The following is a 25,426-nucleotide window of genomic DNA, read 5'->3' on the forward strand; positions in this document are numbered from 1 at the left end:
AAAAATTATTTTTTGTAAGATATCTAAAATATATAACACTTTGATGATATTCAAGAGAAACAATACTGAAACTACTTGTCATTTAATTGAAAGCAAATGATATGGCAGATTTAGAGTACTAAAATTTCTTTTAAAATGTAATTGACAAGTCAAGGTCTCTGGACCTTTGCAAGTTACAATTTTTCTTCTAAGAATCATACATTTGTATTGTATTTTTAATATGCAACATACATTTATCTTTTTAAGATGATAAATTGATTATTTATCATATAAGGCTAAATAAGTTTTTTACAATAAATCAGAATACAATAGCATTATCTACCCCACCTAATTTTACGTTAGCAGCATAGACTCATATTGATACCTATTAAATGGTGAAATACTTGCAAGAATACAGAAGAGGCAGCAAAAAAATGTGTATCTTTCCTCTCCCAAAATACAGAATTGCAACTCATACACTCACAATGAATCAATAACACCCAAACCCAAGTCACAAAAACCAGCTCCAAGGCAACTGAGATTTCCCAACACACTTTACTGTGGTTAGCAATTCAAGGCCAGGCTTGAAGTTGCTTTGAATTAGAAATAAAAGTGAAGACAACTTTAACACTATTTAATCTTAAGACTTCATTAAAAAAAAAAAGGCAACAAAAAAAAGAAAAAAAAAAAAACTTTCTTGGAGACAGTGACAGCCCTTCCACAAGAGGGCAGCAATTTTAAGTGCCTTCTACTAGCTTCCTTGTCTGAAAAACCCACAAAGAGAAAGGAAGAGCGCAGCACCATGAAGTTTTTACAGACTAGGAAACAAAGTTGCTCCTCTGAGCACAGTGTTGCTGTCTGAACAGTTGCAGATCCATAAATACCTTCTCCAGTAAAATACTTGGTACACTGAAGCATTTAATTGAGTGTGAGTGCAGAAACAGAAGGGATACTGTGGTTGTAACTTAAACATTACACCTACCTTTAAAAGGACTATTTGGAAAAAAAATTAGAAGAGATTAAAACACATACACCACTTCAAAACAAATGCCTTCTTGCTGTTAAACTCTACCCAAAACTAAGCCTTCCATTTCAACGGGAATAATTGGGGGATCAAACAGCTGAGCCGATCAAGATGCAAGATTACCTGTATTCTGTGTCTAACAGTTAAAAAAACCAATGCTCAGAGGTGAAACAATTTTAGGCATCTTGTTTATCTCACAGATTATAAGCACTTTTAATACCTTTAAGTACAAGGGAAGTACACAAGTATTTGATGAAGAGCAATGTCAAGAAGTAGTAAAGCATCAAACAGCAAAGCATTAATTACAGTACCAAGAAAGATCAAGCTTTTTCTGAAACAGACAGGACTAAAACACTAAGGAAGTCTGGACTGTGCAGTGTTATGAACTTTTGATATATCTTAACAGCTAGATGTGACAGTATTCTTGACTAAGCATGTTTTGCCCAGACAGAATGGTGTCACTGGTTTCATATTTTCAGCTAACATTATTACTGCTATATTCCTTTGCTGATGGAATTGGACCTTAGTATCTTCACACTGGTCTGGTAGACAGTATTTTATGAAACTCTCCAGCCAAAGTGACATTTTCACTTAAAATCTTTTCTCTAGGGAAACAAAAAACAGAAAAATGGGGAGGAAGTGGGGGGAAACAAATAAACATGAAGAAACATCTGGATCTGGGAATCTGGGAGACGGTGCTACCTATTATTTGGTACAAACCAAATCAAGAAGGCTGATCCAATTCCTAATTTTGTTGAGGTGCAGGCGTACACAAGAGCTGTATTTAATGCACAGCCTGGCTCTCTAGAGGCCACCTTATTCAGCCTTCCGTCTGCTTCTGTATGCTACTATTTGCAGATGTGCCACTGCAGGCAGGCTGTTGGTTCCTACATCATCACACAAAAAGAGAGTAAAGCACAATAAGATTGAAGAACAAAGCTGCTGAGGTGAGATTTACCTTCAGCGTGTGTCAGAGGAAGAGCAGAGTACAAAAGCCAAAGGCTGAAAAGAGAAGCAGCAGCACAGGGAATAGGGTTTTCAGAACACAGGTCAGCAACCCCATTTGGCCCAGAAAGTCAGGGGCTGCTGCTGCACTTATCATGACAGTAATGATTAAAGCTAAATTTAGCAGCTCCTGCCTACATCATCTTCCCCCGCTAGGACAACAACAAAAAGCAGGGAAAGAAAAAGGAACATATCCAGTAGTACTGGATGAAGAAGCAGCAGGTGTCCCCATGAGAAAATTAAGATCACACCAGCATGGAACTCAGCCCTTTTCTTCTATGCCATACAGTGACGCTAACTGGCCGGCAAGTATCTATTTGATAATTCTTTTAAGAAGTAACAAAAGGCAGTAAAACAGAGAGGCTTGATTTTACTTCTGAATTTGAAATAAATCTAGAAAATCCTGAATTCACAAAGAACTGTGCTATTTATATCATTATTGGTTAAACATTACATACACTTTTTAAACAAATCAACCTGGTAGCAAGCTCATACTGCCAAAAGCCACCTACACAGACAGGGTATTTACAATAACTCAATTAATTCATTACTATCAAGAAAACATTTCCACTAACATATAAATTTAAGCTATATATGAAGAAAAATAAATGTATGGTATTTCATACTGCTAACAAAATATTAACAGCAGTAAACCAGGTGCAAAACAAGTGAGAAATGAGCCTGAAATGAGCAATGAAAAACCAGTGTGTCAGGTTTTGCGATACATTTTCTGTTAATTGCTTCAACAAATACACCTCATGAACAAAACATACGCAGTAATGCAATAAAAACCTTTAATGCCATTCAAAGCAAGCCAAGATGATAGTGAAAGCTGTTAAACAGCCTACTAAGATCTTCAGAATCATTTTTCTAAGATGCTTCAGAACCATTCTATTACGCAACATTTGCTGCTCTACAAAAAGAATTAGCAGTGAATTCTCAAAATTCAGAGAATGTTTATGCAATTTTGCACTGGATATATAAATACATTTCCAGTGGAAATGTACCCAAAATTCACAGTAACACAGCATTACTTAGAGATGGATGTAAAGGTCCTTTTTCAATAGAAGAGAGTAAGTGAACCATAAAAACAGAATTTAAAAACAATCAATGCTCATCACATATGAGGAGATATGATTGACTGGATTGAATATTCTTTAACTAGCATTAATACAGAACTCAATCAGTTAATCTTCTTAATGCTCATTGCAATGCTCATTTGATCAACAGTAAGCTTACCTTTCCTTTCGATCCAGATTGCTTAAAATATGAAAAAAGAAAAAAACACATAAGATGTAAAGCCCCACATGTGTTGCACATCACTAAATGCAAAGGTTATTAAATATAAACGGCAACTGTTTCATTGTCTCTTGCACTCACCAGTCTAATTTTCAAACAAGCATTACAATTTTTTCACCACATTTGTCAAAGTAATTAGAAATGCACAAACATTATTTCACAGACAGCAACAGTCAGTGGTCTAAATATTACATTGACTTGACTCTTTTTCAATGTGCAAAATTTGATTAATTCTGAACTTAACCTGATCATCTCAATCCACTTGCACTGTAGAAGCCAGTAAGACAGAATTTTAATACACAAATTAATATCAAACTTCATTTTCAATCACAGAATCATTAACATTGGAAAAGACTGCTCAGACAAAAGCCAACCATTAAAACAATCCCTGATTGCCATGCAAAAGAGAAAAAAGAAATTATGCAAGAACTTGTCTCCAACTATTAAAAAAATATTTAAGTGTTTAAATTGACAAAAAAATTTCAGCAGCAGCCTTTACCTTTTTAAGAAACAACATGGAAAGGCTAGAGAAGGATAAATGGAAAAACCTCCTTCTGAGGTTTAGGCCATATCAGATCTCCCAAAAGCACCTAGGAACTAGGGCCACTAGTTTTACAAACATCTCCTTTAAAGTGAGTTAACACAGAAATGAATGTAGCTGATGCCCACAGCTGATGGTCCTTTGTATACCAAGACTGATATAAAAATAAATCTAACTAAGCTTAGCACACAGACAACTTGAAAATAGCATCTAAATGTCTTCTGTCTTCTCAAAATTTGCAATATGCAATGCTGTAAGCTTTTAATACACTTGACTGCTCCTCCCAAACATCAAAAGCCTAATGAACTTCTGACATACATGCATTACATTAACTGCATTCTAAAACAGAACAAACTCAAATTGTTTCCTGTTTTCCTTCAGTCAAACTAAACAGAGTAATGATATTACACCGTAATAAAACTTCATCCTCCCTTTCTTTTCACAAACAGAACACTCACAGAAGAGAGCAAATTCTAATTAAACTCTCTTGTTACTCAGAAAACAGCAGGAGTGGAAGCAAAGAAGGTAAGAACATAGCCCTGATAATCCTACAGAGTGCAGTATGAAAGTATATTCCATCTCCATAGTGCTCTGGGAAGAACGTAAAAGGACTTAAAAACTGAATGTGACCGTGGCAACTTAAAACTGGGGCAGGAAGTAATGAGCTAATGCTGTGTGAAGGTGGGGAAAAACTGCTCCTAGCTGGAGCTAGCCTTTACAAACAATAAACATTGCTTTTGTGCAGGTCACATCCCAGTTCATCAATCCAAACCACGTCTGTAGGGAGCCATATCCATTGTCTTTGAATCCTTGGCACAGCTAATATGTAATCTGGACTGACTGTTTACAGGTGCTTCAAAGAGTCACCCTGTTAAGGAACACAACCTAATGCTAAGAAAACTTAAAAGGCAGAAAAAAAAATTCAAGAATGCCTGATACTATACACTCTCATTACATCAGATGCCTTACCTGTTTGTTTTAAAATCCCTCACGAATATAATGCATTTTAATGAAAAATAATAATAATCACTTTTATACCTCATAAAGATTGAGATGAGAATTCTAGGTTGATCACTGTCCCTACCAACTGCCTCATGAAGCTCATGCATAAGTTTTGTCGAACATGCAGTACATACATGCTATTTCAATGCCAAGTCTTGAAGAACAGTCAGTCAATAGCATAAAACAGAACTGTGCATCCATTAAATGAAGCAAAATAGTTTCAACCAACTACAACTCTAGGCCAAGCTATATCTGAAAATATCTTCTATCAGACATGAACAAATTTTAATTTAATCCCCAGATTACACTGAAGAAAACCATGAATAGTATTTATCATAGCATTATTTTGAAATATTGAATTTTGTTGTACTAGAAACTTTTAATTTACATATGAGTGCAACAGAGACTCAGCCAGACTTTAAACTAACATGCATATGCAAAAACATTGCAGGAGGAGGTAAGAAACTGAGTACAAATCACACACTCCAAATTCAACTTGATAGAGATTATAACTGAGTTGATAATCACCTTGTCCCATGTGACACCATCCCCACCCAAAGAACCCAGTACAAGTAATATAAGTTGTAATGTCAGTGCCAGAGACCAAAATTGCTGAAATTATTTAATAATGTTTTCATTTTTGGTTATCCTATCAAGAATCTACCACAGATTTAAGTACAATACATTAGGTTAGACAAAACCATTTTCCCCATGTTGTTACTGACCATCACACCCTAAAAGAAGCTACAAATGCAAAAAATTAACAGAACACAACTCTGTGTCACTTGTAAAATAGCTTAGGAAAACAAAACCCAACACCTTAGAGATCAATTTCCATGCTACCAGCTCTTCTGTCTTCTTATACACCTAGAATTTTATTCTTGGTTTGCCACCCACATTTTCTGCAAATAGTCCTTTTTGAGGAAACACCATTGGCATTTACTTTCAAACTGAATTATTGCCTCATGTCAGTAAAGACAAGCAAAAAAAGGATAACAAAAAATTCCCACACAAGTAAAATTATATGACCAAAATATACTACCCACTGTTTGTATGGTCAGGACTTTCATACTATGGTCAGTTTTAAACAGTCCTATTTTAAGTTGCTTTTTTCTGACTATTGCCTCCTCACTCATAAACCCATGTTTTCAACATCAAGTAGCCCTAATCCCTCTTCTTTTTATTTATTAGAAAAAAAACCTGTCAGGAAGCCATGTTTTATTAATTTTCAATCCTCTAACTCAGAAACAGATTTAGAAGCTTTTAAAAAGCAGTCAGTTGAGTCAGAAGCTACTGGAATTAAACACCACTTGCAAAGTTCCTACGTAAAACTCACCCTCAGTCAATTAGATCATGCTGGTTCTGACATCTTCCAGTACCAAAACACTGCTTGGGATTGTTATGACTATTTCCTGCCTTTAAAATTCCAAAAATATTCCTAGCATGAGAATTAATTGTCTGTTGCTAATGTAAATGAACTACAATAACAATCCTAAAAGAAAACATATTTCAGAACACTCAAGATGAGTACTATCCAACTACTTCACACACTATTCAGCTTGCCTACTTTATGTATTAGTTTCCTTTCTGCACATCATACATGTCAAGTCACTACCTTTTTTTTCTTCACATTACATTATAGGCTTATAAAGAAGCAAGCCCCACAGGCAAGAAAGGCAAGCAGGCAAATCTAACATCCCATGAAGATTAAGAATCTCTGGAGCAAGTTGAAAAAACCTATGTCTTGCTAAGATGAATCCATTTTGACTGGCTGTTTCAGAGAATCATCTCACAACAAAGCTCAGTCAAGTACACAAGTACTATCAAAGCCAACATTCAGAGCAGTCTTGCTTACTTCAAATAATTTTCATTAATACAGCAGATCAAAATTTTATGCCTCAGAATTACAAAAAACCCCACAAAAAACCAACTCCTCCCCAAAAAAACCCCACAAGTAAACAAAAGCAAGCACAAATACAAACAAAAAAAACCCACCAGAAAGGTATGGGCATGAATGTTTGGAAAATTTAGGAAATGCCCCACATTTTCCTCAGTGGGACACTGAACAAAAATATTCTAAAAAGGGCTTCATGCAAAAAGAAGCACAGCTGATTCAGCCTAAACCACAGTGATAACACAAACCCCATCTTTCAGTTTAACTCAGGGTAAAAACTGCCAATTCTTTCTAGTCATCCCAGCCTTGCAGTGATGGGAAAAAATGTAAAGAAATGTAATGAACTGAAAAGAGAGATACCTACTACTGCATCTGCTATTACTAAGGGAAAGGAAATGTCCATCCTATATACCATTTACACACTACAGTACTGTTTGAAATGGAAAATGGCAACAACCTAAGTCCTCAAGGACAGGATAAGACAGCAGCTCTCCTATAAGGACAGGCTGCAAGAGCTCAGGATGTTCATACTGGAGAAGTGAAGGCTCTGGGGAGACCTTATTGTGGCCTTTCAGTACTTGAAGGGGGCCTGCAAGAAAAGGTGGCAACAGTTTAGCAGGGCCTGTTGCAACAGGACAAGGGGTAATGGTTTAAAATTAAAAGAGAGTAGATTCAGACTAGATAGAAGAAAGAAGTGTTTTACAACAAGGTGGTGAAACACTGAAACAGGCTGACCCAAGAGGTGGTAGCTGCCCCATCCCTGCAAACATTCAAGGTCAGGTGGGACAAGGCTCTGAGCAACCTGATCTGGTTGAAGATGGCCCTGCTTATGGAAGGAGGGTTGGACTAGATGGCCTTTAAAGGTCCCTTCCAACCCAAACTATTCCGTGAGTGCATTGTTTTGTGACTGTAAAATCCCTTTTTCAGTCTGTTTATTCAATGCCAGATTAACGTAATACATTATTCATTCACGTTAGTATAAGGGATTTTCTGAAGTTAGCAAATCCAAGTGAGAGAAGTAGGATAAAAAAAAAAAAAGGATGATGCCTACACATGATCCCACCTGCCTAAAAAATCTATACTAAAAAAGAGAGAAGAAAGAAGGTGGCAGAAGAAGGGAGCTACAAAATGCTGACAGAACAAAGCACTCTGTGGGATGGTGTAAATCCATGGAATTCATAAACAAAGAGCTCTGAATGGACAAACTTTGAAAGAAAATTCCTTAAAACACTTAAAAATGAGATATGGGTATCTCATATGTTTGTGTAACACATTGGGTGTGAAAAACCTGTTAAAAACACCTAGAAACAACCCTGCACTTTACAAAAGTCTGATGGGGTTGTAAGTTTTCAAAACCAAGGAAGTTCAGTTCAGCATAGTTCACTAAGATTCCCCAGTTTCCAGTCATCCTTTCTAAAAATTATTTATATAAATTCAAAACCTTGTTTCTGTTAGATGTTCCAATTTATATGCTTTATGCTGTATTTACAGACCATATACAATTGTCAGATCTATAATTTCATGTTTAGATGCATCTTACACAAGCTGGAGTTGCTGTGACTTAGCATTTGCAGGTCATGTTGTCAGTTACGTAAATTTCTACTGCATGCTGTGGTTGTCTATTTCAAAGTATTTTCTGAAAATATTTACATTAGCAGGTGCTCTCCTACTATGTGCCAGTGTTCTTTAAAATTACTAAATTCTAGTATTATATGATAGTAATTCCTAAATGGTAAGTTTTATGAAACTTTAGTAATTAAGATGAAAGCTCGTAATCAAGAATGCACCCATGTGATTACTTGCATTTTTTTAAAACACTTCATAGCATAAGGAAAACCATTACATACAAAACCAGAGAGGACTTTCTACAATAGAAACATCTAGAGAAACAAATGTAATTAGCCTTACCTTTGGGCTGCTGTTTTCACTACAGTTGTCTGTGCATGTGCATGGTGAAAACGTCTGCCATGTACCACAGTTACAGGACCAGATATATTCTGAGCATTTTCACTGTGAACATACAGATAAATGTTTAAGACTCTGGTGTATTTGCACAGTATTAGGTAAAAAATCTGGCATCCTAATTTTACAAGAACAGCACACAACACCAAAACCTGAAGTATTTCTGAACCAATAATACAAATTGTTAGGACCCTTTTACAGGTATAAAAACATTCTGCCTCATAATAAAATGGTCAAATAAGAATATACACAAGTTTCTTTTTTTCCCTGGGAGAAAAGATAAAGATTTTTTTACTCAACCATGTACTGCAAAAAGACACGGCCTTTTTTAATGACTTGTAACCATTTATAATTAATTTTATACTTCCATCTCTCATTTTATTAAGGCATAATGTTAATTTCTTTAATATGACTTCAGGAGAAAAATGTGAACAGATTGAATTTAGAAATGTCCCTCATAAGAAAAAGTAAACACAGCAAATGTATGGATACAAGATGACTTGTAACTGAAGAAAACCCAACACATCTCAAAAAGAAAAAAGGAAGGATTCTCAGGTACTCATATCTCAACAGGACTCTTATTCACCAGTGTACTTCAGCATTTCTTTGGTTTCTTCATTTGTTGCCTTCTGACTTTTATCTCATTATTATGTAAATCCAGTAATCATGTAGAGAAGATTTGTTCCCACTACCCTCTATAGTAAAACCTGACATTAAGATACAGTAGATCAATAATACAGTGCTCCTTCAAAGATCATTAAACCCTAACAATTATCCTGGCATGCTGGTGTGACAGGACACAGAATACTACACTTGAAATGTTCAAAAAACTCCCAACTTTTAACAGACAGCATATGGATGATGCAAACTGTTTCATATTATGGAAATACGGTGCTTAAACAGTGCTTTTAAAATTGCTTCAAAATTTTAATTGCACTAAATAAAATGATGTGAAAAAGCACTGCCATTAATAATATTTCTCAGAAATATTATCTTGCCCTTTGTCCTGTTATGAACAAGGAAAAGAAACTGAAGTGTCAAAATTAAAAAAAAGCTGACAACCATATCCTAATCCCTCCTTTATATTCCCTCAAAAGAAGAAAATGAGTAAACTGTTAGTTTGCTTTTTAATTTTCAGTGTGGCATGACAAACCCTTTCGGAAGCCTTGCATAATTCAAGATTAGAAGCTTTCAGAGCATTTCTGACTGACCCTAACACAACCATGAACATAATAGAACAAGACTTATCAAATCCAGATGGTTAAATCCTCCCATCAGAAATATGAAATTTAAAAACATCGTAAACCATCTGAGTTAATAGTTCAACTTCCTGAAAATTAATAGCATCCGTTCAAACACCAACCTCCTGAAAGTAAACACATTCATCTCACACGCTTTTAAGTCAAGACTATGCAACTCCAGCTGGTCAGTCATCATCCAGATCAATCAACAGTCAACCTTCTAATTTGCCACCTCAGAAATAAAAGGCTGACAGCTACTTGCCCTAAATACTTTAGAATGTTTCAAATCCTCTTTGGCATCCCATTTAATGTCTTTGAAAAAGATACTAGAAAAGAAAACAGAAGCAGAGTGCAGGAATGCCTTCTTAAATGCTTAAGACCTAAGGACTTCAAACAAGCAAGCAAGTCTATGTATCTCCTGTTTTACCATTGTATTTGTTTGATCTGAACTTCGCCAAACTATCATGATTGTGAAACTCTGTCTTGTGCCTCTACAGCAGAGAAAAACTATTAAGCAGCACTTTTGCTTTCTGCTTCACACTCACATAGTGAAAACTCCAGTAGGTGCTGGAATAGAGTATCGCAGACTGCTCAGGGATCAGACTCAAGTCAAAGCAGACTGTTCTAGATAGCACACTTAAATGGTTCATATGGTGTCAGACATGTTTCCAACTAGGACAGCTGTAAAACACAATCTGCTCTATAATCTTGTTCTCTGAATAGAACATATCCAACACAGACAGAAACACCAGAAAATACAATCACAAAGCCCTAGTGAGTTGCAACATAGGCATATCAGAATTGAAATCTGAGTTTGCAAGTTTCAGCACAATTTCTTGAAAATTAGGATTACACACTGCAGGATGATGTAATGGTCAGAAAATTCCTTGAATGAACAACTGTTCTAAAAAAACTTTACAGTATATTAACAATGAATGTTTCCCTAATGTTAGCTCAGAAACCATAAATCCTTATGTCTTAGGTTTACATTGTGTTATTTGTCAATAGAAGGCAGTTCCAACCCAGATAACAGAACATCTGAACTACATGCTTACACAACCTAAAAAACCGCCAGTAACTATTTACCTTAAATCAAAACCTGCATACCCTTCTGGAACTTAATAAAAACATATATGTACAGTCAAGTATGACTCTTTTGACACGAAAGCAAAAAAAATTCCACAGTAAAGCTGGATTTCACTACAAATTCCACAGCCAGACAAAGGAAAATTCTAGTTACCAGAGAATTAGAGGAATCTTATTTTAAAAGTGTACCCAAAACAAAGAACAAGTATAATGTACATGCACAGGCTTCTTCCATAGTAAAGGAGAGAAAAGGAGCCCTAACAGATTTGTAATAGTTACTTTTATCTTTATGTCTATGCTCATGAATAGAATCCTAAAGAATATAGATTACCAGGACAATTCAGTAAGAACTGGTAAATTTGAAGATGTGCAAGACAGTAGTCTGGATATAATTTTATAAATCTGTTGTGTATACAAAAAAAAAAAACCAACCCAAACCTAAAGACAAAACATATATTTACACAGATAAATCAAGGACAATGTAGTACCATGCTAATTTGTGTAAATGTAAAAATAGCTTAATTTATAATAAAAATCCCTTGTCATTACTGAATTAATTTTATTTTTAAAAAAACCCTCTTTTAAACCAAAGCATCAGGAGAGAACACATATCACACAGAACTTAAAAGATTTATTTTCTCAAGTGACTACAAGATGGTCTCACTGACCAACAGTGCTTACAGCACACAAAAACCATGTCTTGGTTGCAGAGAGGGGCCAGAAATCACACCTGTGTGGGCAAGGCTATCTTGCTATTCTATACCTCTCCAAACATCACTGGGGGATGTGGTGTCAGGGGAGAGAGTAAGGACCATATCCCAGAATGCCATTTTTGTGTCCCTCTCTTCATCAGGACTGAGTTGCTGGGATCAGCCCTGCAGACCTCATCCTCTACTGCTGCCACTCACTGCCTTCCCATTCCTCCCAGATGTGACTCCAGGCTGAGGTTCTGGAGAGTGGTGAGCACTGCTCTGGGATGTGTCTCTGAAGAAGCGGAGGGGCCGTGTGGAATTGAGCCCAACAGACTGCTCCAAAGCAGCAGCAGAACTGAGCCTGAGCTGAGCCTGAACCCAAGCCTGGGGCAGTGGAGTGGCTGTGCAGCAGGACATGGACGATCTTGCTTTCAGGGGTTTGTCTGTCATTGTTTTCCATTGGCTCAGGCTCAGGGATGGGGAGGGTCAGCTGCAGGGAGCACCCATCTTGTCTTTTCCCCAGTGGGCAACACAGAATTAAGTCAAGGCGGCAAACACCTTTTGTGCATAAAGCACCTTGCTTTTTTTGTATGCTTTTGTTACTAATATTGCTGCTGTCACTGTGCGTTTCTTACTCCATTGCTGCTTGCTTTCAGTAAATTGTTATCTCAACCCATAGTCTCTGCCTTTATCCCTCTTATCAGAAGGGGCAGGGAGAAGGGAAGTGGCTTATTTGGAGTTTAGTTTCCAGACAGTGATAAACCACCACAAATGATGACAAGGATATCCCTCATGCAGCTACATCTACATTGGATATTTGATGACTGGCCCAACTATGGCTGGGTATCTTATGAACTTTGCCTTCTTGCAAAGGTTACCAAACTGAGTGCATTTGAGCAATATGAAACACTCCCTGAGAAAGTTAGGTGAATATATCACTTTTTAATATATACCAAATGAAGCAATCAGCCTCTTACAAGCTAGGGACAGTAGTAACAAACAAGTACAACACTGAATGCCCAAAGACTGTTCCTATCAGCCCTAAATGCAAGTGACAATCTCAAACTATCCTATACTAGTATAAATATTTGCTGAATCCTGTAAAAAAAAGTCTATGAATCCTAAATCAAATTATATCTTGCAGTAAGAAAAACAGAAAACGCATCCTGAATTAACCTTGGCAAATCACAGTCATGGAAAGAAATTAACCTGGATGGGGATGTAAAATATATTTTCCTACCTGCTACCACTGTATAGAGGAAACAATAAGGCAGGCAACATGGGTAAAGTACTAACAAATATGCCAGTGAATGCTCTAAATGCATTTTAACAGTGTTCGGGTACTTTACTAATGTGGTGTTCAACCCCTTGGAAGAGGAAACACCTTAACAATCTAATTTTCTCTCTTTATTCAGAAGTACAGTACAGCATAGCTTCTTAAAATGCACAGCAGATAATGTAAATGGACTAAAAGTTCTGTTTATTTAGTATTAATTTGTATCAATAATCAAGTAGGTAAGGAAATATGAACTGAATGTATTACCTCAGCTTCTTGCTATTTCCCATCATGTTGAGGCCGATTGCATTCCCTTTAAAAAGTTTGAAGCTTCCAGCTTTGCCTCGCCTTGCGTATGCTTTTATGGCATCACTGCTGGTGCCAATAGTTCCAGGTCGACAACGAAATGACTGTTACAACAGAATTCACATATATTAAAAAAATTGAATAATTGTGTGAAAGTTAGGACAAGAAAACTAATTCAAAATATTAATATAAATATTATTATGGCTTTATTTTCAAACTGCTTTTATATCAAATTTCATGGGAAATATACACTGTCTATACACCCTTACTCACTAGGATTCTTTACTAAACCAAATACAATATGTATTTTATATTTAGTACAGTATCTATAATTGTCTAAACTTAAAGTTAGTTATTCATGCTCATATTTGCAGAACACTATACAAATCAAGAGGGAAACAAAAACATCGAGGGTAGACAGACAGCTTGAGCATATGTTCCTAAAACACAACGTGGCTATGCAATACTGTTTAAGAATCTAAAAAGCTTTAAAGATACATTTTCATCATGAGATAAACAGACTATTTACCTTTTTTTCTTCATTGGGACTGAAAGGCTCATCACTGTCATCTAAACTGAGCAGATTTGCCTCGCTGAACAGGTGAGGGAGAGAAAAGCATATACATTGTAAACCATCAGAGCACCCACAAAATATTTTAAACACAAAAGGGTTTTTTTTCCCCTTTCCCTCTTTAAATTTAAATGCATCATATACACATTGTATAAATATGCATAAGACGACAGGAACACAAAACTAGCAATTTAGTGATCAGATGCATTATGTGAACCTGAACTTAGAGTGTACACCACATTATTTTGCAAAAAACAAAACTAAAAGGATTCATTCAAAACAGAGAAAGCAACTTGACCTTCAATACGGTTACAGCAGTATTACTGACACTATAAAATATTCTATACTCTTTGCATAAATTGAGTCCAAAACTTCATTAACCTACAAAACAAGATCTTAGTCTGTTTATGCCTATCAATATTCAAGTATGTAGTTTAAAACTGCAAACTTCATACTACTTTAAGAGAAGAACTTAATGTAACTACCACTTTATGCCACAGCAATTACTACCAAAGTATGTCTTCCTAAAACTAATGTATTCAGTTTGGTTTCACTGCTTATTAAAATTTATTTCTTTAGTACTTCCAATGTTTGTAATCCCATACCATTAGAATGGGGAAGAAGCAAAAAAAGAAAGCCACTCCATGATACTCTTAAAACATATTCTTTGCAGTAACAGGCAATTACCCTCACGTAATCTTAAGTATTTAAATTGAAACCCCAATCACACATTTCATACTGACAACAGCTAGATTAGGCTAACATGTTACTGCTTCCAGGAGAAGCAACCTGCAGATAATCCCTTCTCATCAATCCTGATAAGGTTACAATAAGGTCTTGGTCACACTAAAACAATACAACTTTTAGCCAACTTGTAATTGCATGGTTTGAGAAGTTTGAATCAAGATAATTCAGGCAGAAATTACTTAAAAGCAGTTATGCCAGGAGTTCCAAGGGAACAGCTACACAAGAGACACAAAACATTTCTCAGCTGTGTCAGTATGACATGCTGGCTGCAATACATACACTGACTTTAGCTCTTTATATATAAGGTAATCACTCAGTGCCCTCTCCCCCAAGTTCCTAACAACTTTTTCCATGCACAAGATTCCCGTTCACGTCACAATTTATTCTTCCATTTTATGCAACACAGATATGCCCAGAGCAAATAAAAATAAAATAAAGATATTGGGTGAGATCTGGAGACTCTGAAACTTCAGGAGATCAGATTGTGCACACAATTGATTTTGAAATGGGAAGAATGATGTAAATGGGAATACACAGCCACTGGCACTGTTGTATTTTCCTGTCATTTACAGACCACCACAATTCTAGGTGCTCAATGGTAGAACAAACAGTGGAGCAGATTCATCACCAATTTCAAACAAAAGCAAAATAGTATAGTTGTACTTCTGTACTGACAACACATTGATACAAAAAATTTAAAATCATACAGAATTTTTAAAAATTCTCTTTCAGGACAGATTATCCTTTCAAGGGAGGCTCCTGGAGTCTTCTCAAGCATTCATCAGCGGACACAGAGTTCAACAATTTCAGAAATTTTCCACATCCTAAAGAATAAACAAATCCCTGCAGCACAGACATGAACAGCAATCTACAGTATCTGCTGCTCTGGCATTTGCCTACTGTGCTGACCTAATCAGATCATTTCACCTCTAGAAACGTTTTCATTCTTCAGCTTCAGTTCATACAAAATAGATTACTATTTTCAAAACATGTCTGTACTGTAGCTATACTTTCAGGATTTCAACACACCACAATACTGCAACCATTTTAACAAAGGGCATTTGAGGGGGGAGGTAAGAGAAGGTAACACACTGCAAATTAACAAAATACTGAGCCAAGGCTTAAATCAAAGTGAACAAGAGTAACTCTTATCATGCAACATGACTAGAGAAATATTAGCGAATTGAAGTTTTAAATGAACCAATACTTTTAGATCTTAAGGAATGCAAAGCATATGCATCAGAGCCAGCAAGGTTGTTTTTTCAGAGAGCAGAATACATAGCAACCGAGCAATGTCTATTTGCTCATGTATCACATGCTTCCAGTTGCCTGCTTCAAAGATGCAATTTATACAGCCAAGAAAAAAACTCAAACCAACCCAAAACAAACACTACACCACTCCCCCAACATAGCAGTCAGCTACATTTTTAACTCCTTGAAACAAAACCTCAGTTATCTTGCTGGGAGGATGTCTCCACACTGTCACTTTTAACAGGGAACCATGGGTTTCCTGGTTATTTTCACATTGGAACAATAATTTCTAATTTTTCAACACATTCATTAAAATTTTATAACAAATGAATGTTAAGTCCGTTCTAAAATTAAGGGGAAAAAAATAAAAGTAGTTTTCCTAAACAGAGTTCTTTCCAAAGGGGAGCTCCGTATTACACATTCAAATTTAGGCACTGAACAAGAAAACAAAAATTTCTGTTTACTTACCTCGAATCACTTGCCAATTGTTTCATGTTTTAAAACAGTAAGAACTATACAACAGTTAGTTAGACAGCTCAGATTAATGGGCTGTGTTTTCTCTACTATCTACAAGTAACCCAAACTTTAAACCTCTATTGACCATTGAGGTTACACTGGTCAAGCTGCAAGCACATTTCTATCAACTACCAACTGATCCAGTTATGTTTCAAACATAATTGGAATGTATTTCTGAAAACTATTACATATAAAACTAGTAGGTTGATGTTATTTGCCCTCACAGCAACTATGCACATTCTTTGTTTTAAATTACATGGTAGTAAGCAGCACACTAACAAAGCCCCAGTATCAGAGGCACAAGAGAAGTAATATTACTTAAAAAATTGACAGTGCCATTCTATTAAAAATAACCTTAATTTTAAAAGTTTTCATCAATTTAAAGGCTACAGTGCCTTAGTAACAACCTCATAAAAGAAGTATAAAACATCTATATAACTATGGGAGGGTTTTCTGACAAAGTAATACAAATTTTAAAAGCACTGGAAAAAAGATAAACAGGAATACACAACATAATACATTGTCTTTCCATTCGTCAATACAAGGAAAAAAGGGGTTTATTCCCCTAAATGGAAGAGAAAAACATTAAAGCTCTTTGAAAGAAAATGGAAGTTAAGTAAGGACATCATAGTGCAAAAAAATAGAGCCATTTATTTGTATTCATTTTTTTTGATAAGGCTACTATTGAACAAATCTCAGTGGAAGGTAGAAGTCTAGACTATTAAGAAAACAGTATGACAGCCAAGGAAAACTGGGCCAATCCGTTTACAAAACCTCTGTGGGGCATACTGATGTATATTTCACAAACATTTACACAGATATTACAAAGGAAATAAATATAAATTGTCCAAGACATGTCAAGATAATAATCTGTAACACCAGAAAGCATCTTATAACGTTTATTTCATTAACCACTTGAATATACTACTTTGGACATGTTTGCTTAAGTCTGCCTAAGTTCTGCCACACAAGATCCACATAATTCCCACCATTTATTCTGTGATGGACTACACAGGTTTCAGTGTGCTCAACTGACCAACTGGTCTTTTTTTCCATTATTCTACATAAAGGCTCCTCTCCTAAGAGATCTCCAACTACAAAGCATGGAAAGTTTCACATCACTTGTTACCATCCTGAGTAGATCAAATCTTTCAGAACATCAAAAATGTTACTTTTACTCTTTCAAGTGGACTCAATATTATCTGTAGGCATTCACTTTGGGATAAGATACCTGTTAATTACTATTCCAAGTTTCCATAACTACAGTTCCATGCTGAGTATCAACTCTAGCATAATTTTAAATTTATAGTGTTGGGCAATCATTAATTTTTCCAAACCTTTTTCAGTTTACAAATATTCTTTAGCCTTTTTGTGTTCATTACTTGATACTTCATTACATGATTACTGCATTCACAAAGTTAAGGAACCATTATGACTGACCTCATCTAATTCCCAAGTAAGTTAAATGACATCCTTCTTTTAAAATACTCCATCTATTCTATAAATTGCTGTGGTAGGAGGTCATTAGCCACATACTTTGTGTTCATCTCACTGAAGAAAAGATAATCCAAGCAGACATCCAGTACTGACCAACTAATTAGCACAAGTTTCATGGGCTAGCACAAGAATATAGCCAATCCTTTAAGTGCTGGAATGTTATTCTTAGGCTTGCTCAAAACGAACTCACTGTGTGTCTGCCATTAAGAGGGCAAGCAGCTGTGATAAGATCAGGCACTGTAACACCCACCAGTGCCTTAACAAGCATGAAATGCATCTGCTGGATTCAGACTCACAGCTCTCTCCACAAAGAAATCATGTAAGAGTCAAACATTGCAGTCAATATCAGCACGCCATAGCAAATACCTACTCACTGCACAATATACTCAAAATACTAGGGGGAACACAAAGCATTATGAATTTTATGAATTAAAGCCGCTAATCTTTGAAATGTTCTGCTAAGAGTAAAGGAAATTTAGGAAAAAAAGGAAAATTTACTGTTACTTGATTTCTAAAGATTCCCTTCTGTCAATGTTTTGTTGAAAAGCAAAATACACTAATTATTTCAAAATGCTCGAAGCTCAGTGTCTTTAAGATGCGCAAGCTCAGGTGTTACCACAAGTAAATACGTGAGCAGCTTAAAACATATAGCTGTTTGGAGGGACTAAGAAATTGCCTGAAATGGTATCAGAGAATGGATAAATAAAAAAGAGAGGATTTTCAGTTTAAATCAATTTTCAACTACTCTTTTATCAAAACTTCCAGATAAGATTCTGCATGATTCACAGTATTAAAAGCAAATAAAAAATTATCTAAGCAGGCAATAAAAATTCAGTTCTGGCTATGGGAAAACTGCTTATCATAGAGGATGTTTGAAAGGAATGAAAAAATCACCCAGACATACAATCTTAAAATCAGACACAATTACATAAAGTGTACGTTTCATAATAATTTTTCTAACTTTTTTTAGCATCATTACTCTATACATTTTTCATTCCATGTTTTTAAGTTAACATCAGCTGGAGACAGATGGAAAACAGCAGTAAATTACTAGAAGAAGAAAAAGCTGCTATGCTTTCAAATGTGACTCATTTCTGAAGGCAAGTAAAATGGAAATACTAACTGTATGGTATGCACTGCCCTTATACTTAAAAAATATTTGTGTGCACTACAAATGGATGTAAAGTTGCTAAAGAAAAATGTGGCCTTAATTTTATGAAACTACACTGCCTGTAGTTTGTGAACCCTTTAAAAGTGGTTTTAACTTCTGATACAGTTCTGGTTTGACAACAGCTCTTAATGTGTACCTCATATTTCAATCAGCTCCTGAACTCATTTTTTAATTAGATTACAGCATAGTCTGCTGCTGCAGCCTATGTTGCTATGTGTCTACTTTCCCACCTCCCTTCCAGCACATGGTATTTCGCAGACTATTAGATGATACAAATTCATATATGAATTATTTTTGTACTTAATCACAGGATTCAGTGTGATCTTACTGGAAAACCACAGCATACTTTTTAAATTTTCTAGTCTCCAAATATCTAAGAATAACAAATAAACTGACATGAATTCTTTGTGCATGACACTTGTTCTTTTAACAAATCATTAGTCATTCTGGAAATAAATACGTTAATATCAAGAAAACATAGTAGTAACAATAAAATGTAACAAGGGCAAAGTATAAATTCAAACTACACACATGGGATTTAAGTTTTAGCCAAAAACCAAATGTACCAAGTAAAGGAATAAATTATAAGGGGAAAAAGCACACTTAACTCTATTCAGTGAAATAAACACAAAGGAAGAAAAACCTACAATCTTTTAAGCTCAGTTTAATTTGAGGAAGGCCTAAAGCTACTGAAGTACTTTAACAATAACTGTGAAGTACTGAGCAGCATCATCACTAAAGGAAAAGCTGAAGCTGCTTGGATACCCTACCTATCAAATTCCTTACCCTGCATGTTCACATACTTCTGGTCTGTGTTTCTTAGACTTACACAGAAGCTCCAAAGACAACTGCAGCTCTTGTGAAATGTACTGTGCCATGTGTTGTAATCCCCATGTTAACAATAAAACTTCCATTATAATGAACTCCCATATGATAATGCTATTTAAAATAATCACTTATTTCAAATATTTTTTCTTAATCGCTGAAAGTTTAAGTTATTATATATTGTTTCTTATTAATAAATTACAAAAAAGAAGAATTTAAGAATAAATAGACATTTATATTTTCAATAGCCTGGATAAAAGCATCCTTACTCTTTCTCTGCATCTCCTTCACTTTCTTCTGCATGATCAAAGCTCCAATTACTTTTAAAACCTCCATCTCTCTTGGACTGTGATCTATCCAAAGCTGAAATGAGAACAAGTTAAGATAAGTTTTGATTTCAAGCTGAGTTATTAACCAACACAAACTAGAGGAGTAAACCAGATGCATGTATTTCCCCCCAGTATTTATTTTATTGATGTCAATGTTTAACTACCATTTGATCAGTAAGTTCATCAATGCAGTGGTGATTATTATTTCTCTAAATAAATAAAAGTATCTGTCAACATCTTATTAATGCAGTAAGTAAGCAAGTTATTAAAAATTATGACCTGAGGGGGCATAATAACTGCTTCAACTGTTTTACTGATCCCCATAAATTTTAGGGTAGTTTCTCTGATATGAGTTATAAACCACATGCAGAAAGGGTCCTAAAACATAGTATTTACATAACTAATAACCAAACATATACAGAATTTTTGCATACAAAAGCAACTGAACTGTCCCAAGTACAATTTCAACATAATATATGGATTATTAATTCAACATCTGGCACTGGCCTGAATTAACACACTATACATACTGAAATTTCAGTGTTAGCATCAACTAAGTAAAAACCTAAATTTTCTGTCATACTACTTAAAATTTCAGATCTCTCTGAAATAGCCATCATTATGAAGATCTTCATATAATATGATGGCATGGGGTATTTTTAAGTGAAGGTGTTCCAGAGCATGGAGATGGCACTCATTAAAGCAAGACAATGTTCCCCCGGGCCCTAACTACTGCAACTAAAATTCTGTAAGACAAACTATGCAGCTGCTTTGATTTTGGTATCATTTAAATGTGTTTTTTCTTACATTTTTTCTCTACATTGTTGGAAATGCATTTAGAAATAATGAATGAAACTCTGATAGAAAAGAATAAGAAAATCACAACCAAAGGCATATGTCTAGGATAAAGTATGAACAATGCACACAGAAATATTTAGTACATATTCAACATCTGCTTCCAGCTACCTGCACCTACTGCAGGCTTCCTGAGCCATGGGTGAGTATGTTAAACACACAGTTTTGTATTTAACAGCTTTTCCTACCTTTTTCTTCTCCCTGCTTGCTTTTTAATCAAGCCTGTTCTATAGAATTAACAGCATCTTGCAGCAGAAAGTACCTCAGTTTAATTAAATTAGTATCTCCTTTGGTTGATTCTGATTCAATCTGGCACCTTTTTCTCTTAGTACTCTACTCTTCCAGTCCACCTACTCTGGAAGATAGTAGTAAGTAATCCTTCCCTATTCCCTCATGATTGCATAGATTCCTGTTGCATTCTTTCATGATCTTCCTTCCCCAGGCAGAAGAAAAAAACCTGAGTCAGCTTAATTTTTCCTCACTTGAAAGCTCTTTCATGCCTTTAAATCCCTCTTGATGCTTCTCTTTGAACCTCTTCTACACTACTGTACCCCTTCTGAGATAAGGATACAAACACTATGAGGAATTCTCAAGATGCATACATCCCATGAATTTCTACAGAAGCAGAATGATGTTTCTGTTTTGTTCTTTGTTCCTTTCCTAGTAAATATTTACACTGGATTTACTGTTGTCACTGCTAAGGAGAATGCACCGATCTTTAGGTACTAGATAATTCCACCTTTCACTAATGATTCGTTAATAACCACTTCAGAGCAAGTCCTTACCTTCAAAAATGCTCTTTTTTTACTTCACATCCACTTAGATTACTTGACATTTACCTACACAGAATTTCATGTATGATTTCAACCCACATAACTCCAAACCTGAGTTTACTATTTACAATTTTCTTTAAATAGCTAGCCATTATACTAACCTAAGTAAAGTTTAAACATCTACAAACTTTGTCACTTGGCTGTCATACCCTTTTCCTTGTATCTGTGCACCAATGTTAACATAGATCCTTGTGCAATTCAATAGGTTACTCCTATTAACTAAACAAAGCCTTTTTGCCCTTTCTTTCTATCTCTTGACAATTGTTCCTTATAAAATCTTCCATTTTATTCAGAGGCAACTTAGCCTCTCCCAAAGCCTTTATTAAATGACTTTACAGAGGGAACAATGAAATCAATTCTGGTCTCCATTATCATTTCCATGAATTCAGGCTGCACAGTCACAAAGCTCACTGACGCAAAACTCCTCAAATACCTCACTGCTTTTTTAAAATGCTGGTATCACACTAGCCACCCTCCTCACCTGTAGCAGAAAGATGATGCTAACCACAAGCAACACGCTACAGTCATTAGCTCCTTTATCCCCCAGTTCCTCTTACAACACTTGGATGAATGCCATTTGATCATGCTGCCTTGTTCACAGTTTGCTTAATTTACTGCAATTTCTTCCACTGATGCTTCATTTTGAGTCGTATACTCTGTCACATTCCTTATTAAGGAACATTCTGGCATGAAGAACTCTCTAAGCGTTGCCAAAGCGAGTGCAAGCAATTCCATTATTCAGCTATGACCTTTTATACTCCAAAGCCACTTTTTACAACTGGGTTGTCTACTGATCCTCCAGATACTCCTCAAACTTTCCTGCTGAGCTTGAAGAAATACTTAACAATAGTTCTTATGTCTGCTGGGAGTTACTAATCAATTTTTTCCCGCCTCATTACAATTACAAGTTAAATCTACCAACTTTTTTATTATTCTCTATTTTCATTACTCAGATAAAAGATCTGATTCAAGAACTGTGATGTTTTATTCCAGATATTATATCTTACCCTGCTGTTTAGCCAGGCCAGCATTTGGGGCAGCCTTTTGAAACCTACTTAAATAAGTAACATGCATGCTGTAAGCCTCCTATATGGTATCTTTAAATAACTCCCAAGCTGGCTGCAAGTATTTTACACTCCACCTGCATATCTTCTTTTTCAAAGAATTTCTTAGTATTTTCTGTAGTCTTTTTTTTATTTAAGCATTTCTGTATTGGACGGCTTGTCCACTGCTACTGATCAGTGCAGCCACCCACGGAAAAAGTCTTAGTACCCCAGTTCTGCTCACTCAACTCTGGATCAACTTTCACTCTCTCTAGCACCCTTGGTCCTAACAAAAATGTAAATCCAGAAGTACACCATCATGTTAGCCACAGTATTCAACTGAGTTACTGGATCTGAACAGCTACTTTGTATCTGATACTACCTACGAATTTTTTAAGGGGATAACAAGTAACCTGTTACGCATGCTAAACTGCTGACTATTTTGCACTAAGATTAAATTTGGAACCCTCTAACTTTCAATTTTCACTATGTTCACTATTCAAGGTTGTTTTAATCAACAAGGCACATCCATACCCACAGGTGAAAATGTTCAGAAAAGCAGAGCTAAACCTAAGGTACTGGGTCAAGAGAAGGAAATTGCTGTACCTCTGCCCAAGACAGGCAGCGTGCTGGAGCAGATTTCAGTCTTATTTTTCCTCCCACTAACTCCCTTTGGTGCTGTTACATGAAGGGAGATATCAGTTCTGAGCCCAAGAAAGTACCTGGAATTTAACTAGACAGATTATACAGGTGTAGTTGACAAATTTCACTGCTTTTTAAAACAACTGTTGTTTTTTAAACAAGTTATCTGTAACTTCTAACAAGCAAATTAAAAAATTCCTGAAAAAATAGTGTGTTTCATTAGGACATTTATGTCATTATTAACCCTGAAGCCAGACTTTTGAAGATCCCCATACAGTCTTTTTGTGTAAAACCCAATTATCACATTTTGGATTAGAAAGTAAAATATACCTGTAGGAGGAATGTCAGAAAGCAGATCAACACCTTTAGGTTACTGTGTGGGGACACTGTTTTGTAAACTCCTTCAGAAGGAGTTAACATTAATCAACGGGGTCGCTAAGGAATTCCTAAATGGAAGGAAAACGGTTCATAGCAAATATCTATGAAATAAGAGCAAAATTTTGCAGTTGCAACAAAAAAGAATCCTTTAAAATTCTGCCCGTCTACAACACTTAAATAAGAAGTGACATACACAGTACTTAGTAAAGTGCCAGTGTCCAGCAAAAGACATCATCTTGGAAGATTTTTTTTGGCATGTCTTTATGTATCTAGGGCAAATCATTCCATATGAACCTATACTACAGCTCACTAGAAAAACATCCCCATTGATTTACTGTTTTGTAGGTGATGCTGTATCGGGTTCCTGTGGCAAGATTATGGTAGCAGTGGGGAGCTGCAGGGGATCAGTGGGCCTCACCTCTGTGCCTGGGAAGATCATGGAGCAGATCTTCCTACAAGATAGGCTAAGGCACATACAAGACAGGAAAGTGATCCAAGGCAACCAGCATGCCTTAACTAAGGACGAATCATGCCTGACCAATCTGGTGGCTTTCTATGGTGGAGTGACAACAATGGTCGACAAGGGAAGACTGAGAGATACTATCTACCTACACTTCTGTAAGGCCTTTAATATGGTCCCACATGACATCCTTACCTCTAAACTGGAGAGACATGTATTTGATGGATGGACTGTCTAGTGGGTAGGAACTGGCTGGATGGATGCAGCCAGAGAGCTACAGTCAATGTCTCCATGTACAGATGGTAGCTGGTAATAAGTGGTTTCCCTCAGGTCTCTCCTGACTCATGGGACTGGTGCTCTTCCATGTCTTCATCATCAATAACACGGTGAGAATGAGTGCACCCTCAGCAAGTTGGTAGACGACACCGAACTGAGCGGTGCAGCTGACACAGTAAAAGGACGGGATGCCATCCAGGGGGACCGGGACAAACTTGAGAAGTGGGCTTTCCCTTGAAATTCAGCAAGTCCAAGAGCAAGGCGCTGCACCTGAGTTGGGGTAATCCCAGACTGGGAGAATAAGTCACTGAGAGAAGTCCTCTGGACAATACTTGGTGTTCACATGGATGAAAAGCCGGATATGAGCCAACAGTGTGCACTGATAGCCCAGACAGCGAGTTGTATTCTGCGCTGCATAAAAAGCGAAGTGGCCAGCAAGTCAAGGCAGGTGACTCTGCTCCTCTATTCTGCCCTCACAAGACCCCACCTGAAGTGCTATGGCCTGTTCTGAGGTCCTCAACACAAGAAAGACATGGATCTGTTGGAGTGGGTCCAGAAGAGGACCACAAACACGGTGGAAGCACCTCTCCTATGAACAGGCTGAGAGAGCTGCAATTGTTCAGCATGGAGAAGAGAAGGCTTTGGAAAGATCTTACTGCAGTCTTCCAGTACCTCAAGTGTCTTATAAAAAGGAGAGGGATTTTTTTATATGGACAGACAGTGAC

At 36.3% G+C, this 25,426-nt stretch overlaps 1 protein-coding gene across 4 annotated transcripts in view; it reads right to left on the reverse strand.

Moving 5' to 3' along the window:
- SENP6 (SUMO specific peptidase 6) overlaps positions 1-25,426 on the reverse strand; it is a 72,635-nt gene that overhangs the window by 33,334 nt on the left and 13,875 nt on the right. For 2 of the 4 annotated variants that reach the window (XM_085056475.1, XM_085056477.1), the window contains exons 2-6: positions 20,155-20,248; positions 13,837-13,900; positions 13,269-13,411; positions 8,653-8,754; positions 3,248-3,268 (exon numbers count right to left, since the gene is read on the reverse strand). In XM_085056475.1, the coding sequence (XP_084912601.1) occupies positions 3,248-3,268; positions 8,653-8,754; positions 13,269-13,411; positions 13,837-13,900; positions 20,155-20,248 (424 nt within the window). The remainder of the gene's footprint in view (positions 1-3,247; positions 3,269-8,652; positions 8,755-13,268; positions 13,412-13,836; positions 13,901-20,154; positions 20,249-25,426) is intronic. The other 2 variants (XM_085056476.1, XM_085056478.1) reach the window with 1 other exon arrangement.

The sequence above is a fragment of the Lichenostomus cassidix genome, chromosome 3 (genome assembly GCF_008360975.1).
Source record: "Lichenostomus cassidix isolate B80296 chromosome 3, HeHo_3.0, whole genome shotgun sequence".
Lineage (NCBI taxonomy): Eukaryota > Metazoa > Chordata > Aves > Passeriformes > Meliphagidae > Lichenostomus > Lichenostomus cassidix.